This window comes from Rhinoderma darwinii, chromosome 13, assembly GCF_050947455.1.
Source record: "Rhinoderma darwinii isolate aRhiDar2 chromosome 13, aRhiDar2.hap1, whole genome shotgun sequence".
Classification (NCBI taxonomy): Eukaryota; Metazoa; Chordata; class Amphibia; order Anura; family Rhinodermatidae; genus Rhinoderma; species Rhinoderma darwinii.
This window is the reverse complement of record NC_134699.1, coordinates 32,768,224-32,781,157: the sequence shown is the minus strand read 5'-3', so window position 1 is coordinate 32,781,157 and position 12,934 is coordinate 32,768,224. Positions and strand designations below refer to the sequence as shown.

The 12,934-nt window shown below is 38.2% G+C and overlaps 1 protein-coding gene across 1 annotated transcript in view; it reads right to left on the bottom strand.

Moving 5' to 3' along the window:
* Positions 1–12,934, bottom strand: part of LOC142666383 (fer-1-like protein 4) — a 104,557-nt gene that overhangs the window by 23,647 nt on the left and 67,976 nt on the right. The window contains exons 28-36 of the mRNA XM_075846408.1: positions 12,210–12,371; positions 9,957–10,125; positions 9,173–9,270; positions 8,717–8,839; positions 6,182–6,230; positions 5,565–5,662; positions 2,637–2,768; positions 2,449–2,559; positions 441–568 (exon numbers count right to left, since the gene is read on the bottom strand). Of these exons, the coding sequence (XP_075702523.1) occupies positions 441–568; positions 2,449–2,559; positions 2,637–2,768; positions 5,565–5,662; positions 6,182–6,230; positions 8,717–8,839; positions 9,173–9,270; positions 9,957–10,125; positions 12,210–12,371 (1,070 nt within the window). The remainder of the gene's footprint in view (positions 1–440; positions 569–2,448; positions 2,560–2,636; positions 2,769–5,564; positions 5,663–6,181; positions 6,231–8,716; positions 8,840–9,172; positions 9,271–9,956; positions 10,126–12,209; positions 12,372–12,934) is intronic.

Genomic DNA, 12,934 nt, shown 5'->3' with positions numbered 1-12,934 from the left:
AAGGATCTGTTTTCATATATCCGACCAGTCGCATGGCTGTTGAAATTCTTGCTGCAAGATATGGATTCGCAAGCTTTGCATGACCCACAATATAATGATTGGACTATACTTTACAGGTTCTATAAATTTAATCTATAACCTCATAATAAAAATGTCTTTCACAACTCCCTCCATTATCTCTCAGTAGTAAGAGCAAGCCTATTTTGGCAAGTTCTTGGATCAATATTTAGGCAAGAAAGCTTCCAGGGTAATGGGAGGTTTGCCGATCTTTACTGTGTCTCTCCCTCTTTTATCACTTAAATAATTTTTTAAGCGTTTAGTCACTGAGTTCATGACATGTTGTAAGATATTAAATTTTGATGTGTTAAATGCATGCATTTCATAATCAGCCCACTAAATTACCTTGGATTTATTGGTACCTTAAATTAAATATTACTTACTCTCCAAACACTGGGTTTAGCTGCTTGGGAATATATCTCTCTTTGCTGTCCATTGCCTGTTCTCCCACGTTTACTATGACATATGGATCTGCCTTCCCGTTTGGATCAGCCGGAGATAAATTTGTTGCCTATAATGAAACATTGATTGTGTATTATACATTTACAGATTTCTCTCAGAATCCTGCCATCATGTGATACACAAAGTTGATCATTAGATATGGTTACAGTAACCTAGCTCCTTGCCATAATATATTTTCATCTTGGATCCTAGAGAGAAAATACTTCATATTTCAGCCTTTAAAGAAGTTGACAGTGTCTGAAAATTGTTAGATTTTGTATAATTAAAAGTTTTATATATACTTTCTGTATTGCTTCCTTAACAGTTTTCAAGATCTGTGCTTGTTGCAATTCAGTAGGAACATTTATTGTTTACTTCCAGTGGATAAAATATTGTCCATGGTCATGTGATGCACACGAGCGCTGAGGTCGTTCGAAGACACACCTCTGATACACATACTGTAATGAGACGTGCACCTGTGTGTTCATCACATGACCAAGGACACAATTTTATCCACTGGAAGTAAATAATGAATCCGTGGAGTCCTTGATATTCATGGAGTCCTTGATATCCATGCCTTGCCCACCTGCTGCTGATTGGCAGCTTTCTGCCTATGCACAGTGTGGGGAGAATGCTGTCAATCAGCAGCTTGTGGGTGGCGCTAGCTGCTGCTCATTAATACGAGCTGCATGAGAAAAACAGATTTCTACAAAAACTACTGATCGCTGACATTTAAGGAATACATTGTTGGAATTAGGGTTTCTGGTGATGCTTTATGCTGCCCTCAGATAGGAGAGCATAAACCTGGTAAGAGACAGATTCTCTTTTAAAGCATTAGATCTACATGGATCATATTTATTTGCTTATAAAATTAGAATTTTAAAAGTAAGCCATGATTTCTAACAAAAACAAAGTAAATTTTTTACAACCTTTTTTAGGTTTCTCAAATCCATGAATATTTACTAATGGTTACGTGAACTGCAAGGTTATCATCATACATTAAAATGTTGTAATTAAAGAGGCAGTAATTTATATTTGAATGTGGCATATTAAAGGCTATGTAAATGTTTGAAAGTGTTTTTTTAATATAAAAATGTGTGTTCGTGTGCGTTAATAAGCTTTGTAAATACATTTTATTAAAAATTATTTTAACTTTTTAAGATACAGCTGCTCCGTTTTCTCTATACAGAGCAGATGTATCTAGCGCTATTCACTGAATCCGTCAGTCCCGTGGACCTGACAGGTTCAGTGACAGCTGGTCTAAGTTATGAAATTAGATGTGATAGTTTACAGGTGGATCTTGCGTGTCACAGACATGCAAGACCCGCTGTCAGTGAACCCGTCAGGTCCGCGGAACTGACGGATTCAGGGAATAGCGCTAGACGCAGCTGCTCTGTATAGAGAATACAGAGCAGCTGTATCTTAAAAACCAAAAATAATTTTTAATAAAATTTATTTTCTACGTTTATTAACACACTCAGGGGGAGTTCACACAGAGTTTTTTGACGAGTTTTTTGACGCGTCGGAAAACGTGCCAAAAAAACGTCCGAAAATGCCTCCCATTGATTTCAATGGGAGACGGAGGCGTTTTTTTCACGCAAGCGGAAAAACCGTCTCACGGGAAAAAGAAGGGACATGCCCTATCTTCGGGCGTTTACGCCTCTGACCACCCATTGACATCAATGGGAGGCAGAGAAAGCGTATTTGGCTGTGTTTTTTGGCCGTGGGCGAAAAACGCCGCAAAAATCGGCGTGCAGGCAGAGCTAAATCTGCCTCAAAATTCCAAACGGAATTTTGAGGTAGATTTTCCACCTGCAAAAAACTCAGTATGAACCCAGCCTCATACACATTTATATTTTAATAATCATTTATGCAAATTAATAATTTGTAGCAATTTATTTTAAGGAAATTGAGGGTTTATGGAAAACCCATCTATTACAATTTACTCACTTTGACAATGTAAATTCTCACAAGCACTTTAACTGGACGGTTCCTCGGTACACCCCTCATTATCTGGAACTCATCAGTGGCTTCACTTGAAGGGTAGATATAGAAGGAACCCTAGAAAACACGTTTATGATGTCAAAAAGATCTTGTATTCCAAAACTAACAACCTATTCACTGACCGCAAAATGTACCTTGTACTTTCCCATGAAGTTGTCATCATCATTACCATCTTCATCATCCAATGCCTTGCCCCGATGCAGTGGAAATACATATAGCCAATCTTCAAACTTGTCAAACTCATTCTCAAGTTCTCCTTTATAAACCTGCAGGAAAATAGCCTGGTTACTCTGGGCTGGCTCAATAGAGTTTCTAAATTTGAGAGTGTTAAAAAAAATTCTGGCAAGTTTTAAAGGGAACTTGCCACGTTGGTTATGCATTCCAGTCTGCTGACAGCATGTTATAGAACAGGAGGAGCTAAACAGATTGATATATATCTTTCTGACAAAAGATTCAGTAATTGTATTCATTTCAATCCATTCTCATTATGGGCTTAGGAGACCACTGGGCAGTACTACTCATTGATTGACAGCATTCTCTGAATAAAAAAAAAAGTAGATTTTGGAATTGTTGACCTTATTCAGATATGTATTTTATTCACAAGTGATGTTATTAATAGATCCTTGTTATATTGACTCGGTTATGACCTATGTATTTATCTTTGGAGAGTACTAAACATTTTTATATTTGTAATAAAACTGGATTATCAACTAACAAAAATATATGCTAATATATTTTAAGAGCAACTTTAATTGCTTTTTATTTATTATGGAAACCAGATAACCATGATACTATGCCAGGTAGTATATCATTAGTCATACACTCATTCCATTCATATTATTATTCTTTTTTTTTTATATTATTATTTTAACTCTACAGAAAAACCAAAAATACATTTTAGATGTACCCTGTGCATAAGGCCTCATTTAGACATATGTATTGTACCCATGTTTAACTGTACATATTCTAGATGTAATAACCTGACAACCCTCTCCCTTCCCCTCTCCTCTTTTTAAACACGGGTAATATACTCCATCTGAATATGGCCTTAGGTGGATAAGGGATAGGCAGATTGAGAATGGTTCTAACAGTGCCACTCTTGTCCACGTGCTTTGTCTGGTATTGCAGCTCATTTCCATTCAAGTAAAGTAAACTAGATAAAAAGGCAACTGTACTTGTACTGGTTTCCCATGCACAGAATATGCCATAAATGTCTGATATGTAAGGGTGTAAGCTCCGGGACTTTCCACTTATCTGGAGAATGAGTATCCCCTATCCTCTTTCACCAAAGATGGAACCCTCACCTGTCAAACGTTATGGTATATCCTCAATACCGGATCCCCATAGGCCCATTTAGGTAGGCTGCCTGGGCCCAAGGCTTCCAGGGGACCCATGGACGCTCAGAGAATAAAACCGTATCAAAGTTTTGTCACGTTTTTTGGCATGAATCGCGACAAAACTGCTTTGTGTATGGGGCAGAAAGCCCCCTGTGACCAGGGCCATAAGTCTATTACATAGGACTCCATTGTATCTGCGTCTTTTGGACGCAGATACAATTGATAGCACTGGCGAGGCAAAGGAACCATCACTGGAGAAGAGAACGGTGCAGGAATGAGGACAGGTGAGTGTGGCGCTATCTACAGGGGGGGGGGCACTGTGGCGCTCTCAACAGGTGTATGTGTGGAACGATCTACAGGAGGGGTCACTATCTACAGGGAGCTGTGTGTCCGTATCCACAGGGGGCTGTGTGTCCGTATCCACAGGGGGCTGTGTGTCCGTATCTACAGGGAGCTGTGTGTCCATTTATACAGGGGGGCTGTGTCACTATCTTCTGGCGGCTGTGTGTCACTATCTACAGGATGGGTATGTGGCACTACATATAGGGGGCTGTGTGTCACTATCAGGTGCGTAAATGTTGGAAAAGTGAGAGGCTGAAGACATCTGTGTGGCAAACTCTGCAGAAATGGGTCGTGGCCGGAAGAAGTCGTCATGAGGACTCGATCGGGAAGAAAAGAGTAAAATAATGACTAGAATCTGAGAAGATATTACCTGTGAGTTACTGGAGTTATATAGAATCTGTCACCTCTCCTGACATGTCTGTTACAGGAAATCCTTTTATTCCACAAAAAGTCTTTGTGTAGTCCAAGACTAATAAATGAGTGTTACCATTCCCCACGTCAGTGTGATGTCAGCGATGGTTTGAGACTGTCAGTATGTAGGGACACAGCCCTGTGACCAGGGGAATCGTAACACCTATTTTTCAATGCAAGCACAAGGTGCGCAGGGCGACGGCAGTGGTGGTGAAGGGGGCCCACGTTTAGGGAACAGCCCAGCGTCCATGGTCTACTTAATGCGCTGCTGTATATCCTATGGATATGCCATGAATGGCTAAATGGGGAAAACCCTTTTAATTCTTAACTTCTAAATTTTATATAACTCAATCTTTTGGAGATAAACCAATGTATGTATGAAAATAAAACAGTAGTAATTTTCTTAAAAGCAAGTCATCCAAATGACAATGCTCAAATAGTTTTTATATTACATAAAAAAAATCTCAATTATAAAATCATAGCAAAATGGTATAGAGGATACATATATAAGCTCCATGAGATTCCAAAATGCAGGAGTTTGCTTCAATTCAATTGCAGAAGCTGCATTTTCGGGACGTTGAAAATGTATCTTAACGGTACTAATGTGAGCTAATGCTGTTTATCACCAGTTTTTCTCGTTGTCTCATGATCCTTGGTTTTATGAAAAGAAAAGGATAAGGGCACAAAGAACAGGTTCTCTCTAGTGTTAGGTGGTGCATACTTATTATACACTGTGACTTCTTGTATTAGTGAATTCCTAGCTGTACAAACTTATGTGTACGTGCATTTTGCTCTGTAATGTTCTTGGCCTTAGAATCATACACCCTATGTGTAGATACTGTTATATCTGTTTATCTGTTGCCATATCCAATAGCAGAGATTCTAAATGCTTCTGTAGTAGCCTAATTTTCATGAGCGCATCATTGTTTCTTTAATAATAACAACCATATCTGTGAAATGTCTCAAACTTACCTTTAAAGTGGAAATTGGTTTCCTCTTTGGTTTCACAATCTCTACTTCTACAATTTCTTCCTCACCTGCAGCATCTAAGGATTGGATATTCATTCCTTCTAAATGCAAGAAGCATATAATGCTATGTGAGATTTTGTGTAATTACACAATTGATAGGACATCTTTTCATTTTTATAATTCTAGATATGAAAAATCCATAAACGGGAACTCTCAGGAATTACTTTACAGATCACATAACTAGACACTAATGGGATTCTCAAATGTTAACGTGTTATATGCCATTAAGTCTATGGTAATCCCTCCTAACAAGTAAGATCACTATGAAAAACACTAAATTGCCAATTATGCAGTATAAAACAGAGATTACCACACATTTAACATCACATCCCCTCAGAATACATGGAAGGTTTATGATACTGTGCAACAGGTTGAGATTAAGAACACACAGAATAACTCTAAATATATTTATATTTAATTACAGAATTAGTTAAATTGTTGCCTAGTGCTTGTATTTTGCTCTGCAGTTTTTTCATCTTGTCATCTCTTTTATTTTTCCCTCAGCATTGTCTCCATGTATCTACCACTACAAATAAAATTACATGTCATAGGTATCTGACCTCCACCTTCTTCATTTTCACCTTCTTCATCCTCTTCAGCAGCATCCATCTAAAATCAAACAAAAGTTGTATATTAGTAGTATCCCACTTTACAATAAACTACAAATAGAGTACTGGATGCCTCTCTCCAAGAATAAGGAAGAATATAATTACTGGAAGAGCACACACTATAATATACTCTGTTGTATGATGGGCATAGACCCTGGCCAGTATTATGTTGACTGATGCCTTGGGCGGGACTCTTTATTTCTGCCTTCCACAGACTTAAAATCCATTTTTATTTTCTACAATTGTCGATAAACCAAAAGTTATGGAGTTTATAAGTGCCGATAATCTGATAGGCGCTGTAATGTAGATAACAACTGTGGTTGTTTTATTTTGAAAAACGATAATTTTTTAGCAAGTTATGAACAATTTTATTTTTATGCTAATTAGTTCTTAATGACCAACTGGGCAATTTATTTACTTTTTACCAAGTGGGCGCTGTAAAGAGAAATGTATGACGCTGACCAATCAGCGTCATATACTTCTCTTCATTCCAGCCCAGCTTGTCTTACTGCACAGCGTGATCTCGCGAGATCACTCTGTGACGGGACTTCCTCCCACAGGTCCTTCACCCGAGCGATGGGAGAGTCAACAGACATTGCCTCCATCTGTGGCAGGACGTTTATTCGAATCTGCAGCGTCTGTCTGGCAATGTCTATCTGTCTCCCATGGCACCGATGAAGAACCAGTGGGAGGAAGTCCCGTCACAGCGTGATCTCGGGAGATCACGCCGTGCAGTGAAAGAAGCTCGGCTGGAATGAAGAGAAGTGTATAACGCTGATTGGTTACTGATTTGTCAGCGTCATACACTTCTCTTTACAACGCCCACTTGGTAAAAAGTGAAAAAACGCACCGTTGGCCATTAAGAACTAATTAGCATAAAAATAAAATTGTTCAGAACTTGCTCAAAAATGATTGTAGGTTGTAGGTTTTAAATGCACTTCTAATGAATGTGGCTATAAAACCGTGCAGAAGTGACTAAATCTAAAAACCATAAAATGTTCCTTTAAAAAGCCAGTTGGGTTCAAAGTGTTTATATATATATATATATATATATATATATATATATATATATATATATATATATATATATTGGCTAAGAAAATAATGCTATATAAAGGCGTCCATACTATTGTATCTGATCTAGATAATTAAATCAGTTATTCATCATATTCGTACATAGAATTTTTAGTTTTTTAATAGAAACATACCAGCTGTGTGTGTATATGTATGTATACACTTATACTGTGTGTGTATGTATGTATGTATATATACATATATATATATATATATATACCTTTCTATATGTATAAACATAGACACATACAGTATACACACACACTACTGTGTATATATGTGTATATATATATATATATGTGTGTGTGTGTGTGTGTGTATGTGTGTATATATATATACACACACACACACTGAAACATATATACATACATACATAAAAGCACATAAATACACATATGTAAACGTACAGGCACATAAAAACACACACTGTACAGGAACAGATATTAAAAAAACAGGGTACATAGAGACCATAGTGTTGGCCCAGTGCGCCCCCTTCATGCAGGGGAGGTTGCAGCGCACTGTGCAGTTACACAGGTCGCACACCCCTAAGGCCGGACCTGTATAGACCTATATCATAAGCTAAACAGAAACCGTTAATTTTTATCCAGCTCAAGTAGATGCGCGGAGGGTGCAGGACTGAACCAAATTGTAGCAGAAAAGGCAAGAAGGTTCCAGCATCAATATCTTGAACAAAATGTGGCTTTTATTGAGGTTCCATAAAATCTGGGACAACACATAGAACAGAAGCTGACCGGTTTCAGGCCCAAGTGCCCCTTAGTCATAGCTATTTCCCAAATAGTGTTCTCAAGAAAGCAGTATTAAAACCTGTCACCTTTACAGTAGGGATGGCAAACTGATTTAAAAAAAAATATTGACATAGGGACAAGAAAAGCAGGCAACAAACTAGAATAAAAAAAATATATATATATATAAAATGCTTTACCTACACCAAATTTCTTTGAGGTAGGAATGTGAGGAGGAATTTCCTGGGAGTGGAATTTTTTTTTAGTGGTCCCCCTATTGTTAATAAGACTGGGAATCACCGAGTTAGACAGAAGGGCATTGTCATAACTATACATACTTATACTGACAAGTATTTCTACTGTTTTTATATTCCTGGATAACTATATTAATGAAAAATTTCATCAGTGTTAAACTACAGAGCATTTGGCCCACCAGAGTAGATTATATTAAGGGCCTTCAGAGAAGAGTCTAACAATGTATTTTAATTCAAATTATTCCACCCATGTAAATCTTGTCAGGGTCACACTGTTATTTTATTTTGTTGTCCTGTAATGTACTTCTGTACCCATAGGTGTGTGTGTATATCTAACTAATATATATATTTTTTAACATCGTAACTGCCTCTTCCTCCCATAAGTATACTTATGCAGTGAATTGACTGCCACATACGTCAGTAATTTCTCTTAGAGATTCATAGTATTTTGACCACCAGTCCAGCTCTTCAGGGTCTGGTTGTTCTTCTTCTAACTCTTCATCTTTTTTAGCTGGTTTTCCCAAGCTCTTCAAAGGGTCCTGAAATATGTACTTAAAATTAGCATATAATATATAAGGTTTACTTGTACTGTGATGCAATGAAATGGGCATGTAGCAGCATTTTTCTTTTTGTTGACCCCGAACACTATATTTGCTCGAGTTTTAACTTACAATTTGATTACATCCATATATAAATATATTTTCTGATGAATGTTCGTACTGTGCAGTAATATTAGTTCACATTACAACTTTGCTTGTACTTGATTGGTAGTGTACAGTATGCTAAAGCAGCACCTTCCACACACATCCTAATGCATTATACTTCTCTGAAGCATTTTTATGTACAATTATAACATAAAGGTCCTACAATACCTTAACTAGGTTAAGAGGATTGAATTTGCCCTCCCTTTCATTCTGCTCCACATTGATAACAGCTGATGTAGCGTTCGACCGCGGAAAGACTTTCTTCTCTGCAAAATTATAAAATAATACAAATTTTATTCCATAATCGGTACACCTCTTGCAGTTCTCAGAACTGCACTGTTTTTATTAAACAGTTTTTTTGTACCAGAATCGACTATTATCTCCTATACACAGAATAGGTAATAATTAATTGATCTTTGGGGGCCCCATCACTGGGATCCCCACCGATCGCGAGAACGGGGATACCAAACCTGCTGTTCCTCCTCACTGCTTGATTGCTGTACTCAATTGTCTCCATCAGTCCCATAGACTGAAGTGCTATTGCGCAACATTTTCAAAGTTCTCCTCACTGCGGTCGAGATGTGAGGAGGAACCGGGGGTTCAGGACACCTGTTCTCACAATCAGTGGGGGTCCAGTGGTGGGGGCCCCAGTGATCAGAAATTGATAACCTATCCTGTGAATAGGTAATAATTGTGGATTCTGGTACAAGCCCTTCTACAGTTGTGTAAATGCGACGTAGGTTACATAGGCCTAAAACTAGACAAAGAGAATTTCTGTAGGCTCTCTAATATGTTTTATATAGCTGAAGCTTTAAATAAAAACCATGATAGAAAGGCATGATGAATTTTTGAAGGGATTGCGAAGAAAAAGAAAACATCAAGGCCATTGAAACATAAGTTAATCCAAGCTAAGTGTTATATCTTTAGAGTTTCACTGCAGTGTAATGCTTACGCTTGAGTTTATCATCTTCCTCTTCACTCTTCTCTTCCAGTTCCTTTGGCGCAAACTTCATAAGATGAGACACCACTGAAGATCCAACCATGACAGAGCGGCCAAATGCTCGTTTTTCAACCACAAAGATACTCAGAGGTGGGTGGAGATACACTTGTTCTGGAAGCTCCTGTGATTACATTGATAGTATTCAATTCATTTATCTGTTGCCATTGGTTAACGATCCATGAATCACGTCGGCTGCTAAATCATAAATTTACTTACACATTTTCAAGAAAATCTAAAGACATTTGAGAGATTTAAAAGAATCTCACACTACCATAGGCGTAGCTATGGGTTTAGCACAGGGGGGGGGGGGGGCAAAACATATCTCACTGGGCCCCAACCCCGTGGACCCTCTAACACATGTTTAATACTGAATAGTAGCATTCTAGTTGTATACCAGCCATCATCCCTGTATATAACCCCCTTCATCCCTGTATGTACCAGCCATCATCCCTGTATGTACCAGCCATCATCCCTGTATGTACCAGCCATCATCCCTGTATATACCAGCCATCATCCCGGTTTATAACCAACATTATCTCTGTATATAACCCCCATCATCCCTGTATATACCAGCCATCATCCCTGTATATATGGGGATGATGGTAGTTAATGCAGGGATGATGGCTAGACTTCCCATCATCCCTGTATATAACAACCATCATCCCTGTATATACAAGCCATCATCCCTGTTTATAACCCCCATCTTACTTGTATATATCAGCAAGGTTGTTATATACAGGGATGATGGCTGGTATATACAGGGAGGATAGGGATTACATATAGGGATGATGGCTGGTATATATATTTAGAGATGATGGGGTTGTATACAGGGATGATGGGGTTATATACATGGATGATGACTGGTCCAGCCATGATCACTGTATATAACCACCATCCTCCCCGTTTATACCAGCCATCATACTCCCTGTATAGACCAGCTATCATACTCCCTGTATATAGCAGCCATCATCCTTGTTTGTAACCCATCATCCCTGTAAATACCAGCCTGGCTAGTATATACAGAGATGATGGGGTTTATATACAGGAATGATGGATGGTATATAGACACAGGGAAGATAGGGGGTTGTATACAGGTATAATGGGGGTTATATGCAGGGATGATGGGTAGTGCAGCCATCATCCCTGCATTAAACCCCATCATCCCTGTATATATCAGCCATTATCCCTGTATACAAACCCCATCATCCCTGTATCCATTCATTATTGGGGAGGGGTTCTGGCTCACTCTCTCTTCTAACACGCAGACTTCTTCTGCTCCTCTCTGGCGGGCAGTGTTAAAGGTGTGCCCTAGCAGACGTGCCTAGCATGCGGCACGTCTGCTAGATTGAAGAGTATTTTGGCGTGGCCACGGCGTGCATGGCGGGAGAGGCGTGGTGGTCACGCCGGGCCTCACCATCTTAGTGGACCTTGGCGTGCCCCCCCCCCCCGCTAACTACGCCCCTGCACACTACCTTACAGATATGTGTACTGCTACAAGTGCTCACTGAAATATAATTGAAATATGTATTCTTAATATATTTATCATATTCACTACTGGGAGCATTGAAGTATTTTAACTATGACCATTGCCCTTGATAAAACTTTAAAAAAATATAATCTAGTAATGTCTGGGGTATCAATAGGTCTGTCATTCAAACTTCTTTCTATGTAAATTAATATAGGTAAAAAGACTTTAGTATAGTCTTTCTTTTTGTTTTTACACTTCATTCATCATATATGCCTGGAAAATCTCCAATCGTATACACCGAACTACCATCTACATATTCAACTGTATGTATACAGTATGTCACACATTGACTCCCATTGAAAAAAAAAAAGTTCCTTTTGCACTGAAATGTAATCAACTACGTTTTTCAATACAAATAAAAGGTGTGCCACCTGAATGCAAGCTAAAAGGACACTGTTTTGGCATACTTCGGGCACATTTAAGGCTGTGAATATGTTTAGCGGTATCACATGTAAATGTGTTAGGAGCACGTACATAGCCCGAAAATGATAGATGGATAGATTAATCTATACACTGACAGTACAATAACATTGCCACATTCTAACAGTAAAATTAACTAGTCTTGTCTGCCTGCTAAATCAAATCGGGGAATATGTATTGTCAATAAAAAAAAAAAGAACAATTCGTGCACTGGCTACGATCTTTATTAAGTTTACAATATGTTTATTTCTACTCACCACATCCACACATTTCACAAGTTCAGTGAAATTAGGGAATTCTTTGTAGCTCAATATAACCTCAGATTCCACTTTTTTTCCAGCACATTCAATCCGCACCTGAGGCTGTTCAACTTCAAATAAGTTTATCCTCCGTAAATCTCGTAGTCCCCAGAAAAGAACCTAAAAATTAATGTATGCAAATTATCTATGAATATGAAAACAATGTTTGTTTCCATGAAAAACATTGACTTTACCTTATTACTTGAGACCAGTGTGATGAAAATGCAAATATGCATATATTCAATAATCCAAATATTTGTTTTCATTGTGTTATTTGCTCTAGATGCTGAATAACTGTCAAAGGTTATTAAGGCAATAAGATCATAAAATGATCCCCAGACTCTGGGCCAGCCCTGTACAGTACCTTCTATTAGCACTGTCTGCATATATGGTGGACCATATAGTGCCCAAATTACACTATCATACAGTGATAATAATCATACAGTGTACAAATAACCATTACCACTACTGCTCCTTGAATAAACTAAAGAGCTAGGGAATACTGCTTCATCTCTTTGCAGCTGCTTTTACATTGATATATTCACCAAGTTAGGTATCATGAATGCAATACCTAGATGCCCAGGCCATCTTGAAAAAGGCTTCACTGAATGAAAGTTTTCTATTCTTTTATATTTTGGCTTTCTGTATATATCAAGCCAAGTAGCTGATTACTTGAGCGTAAA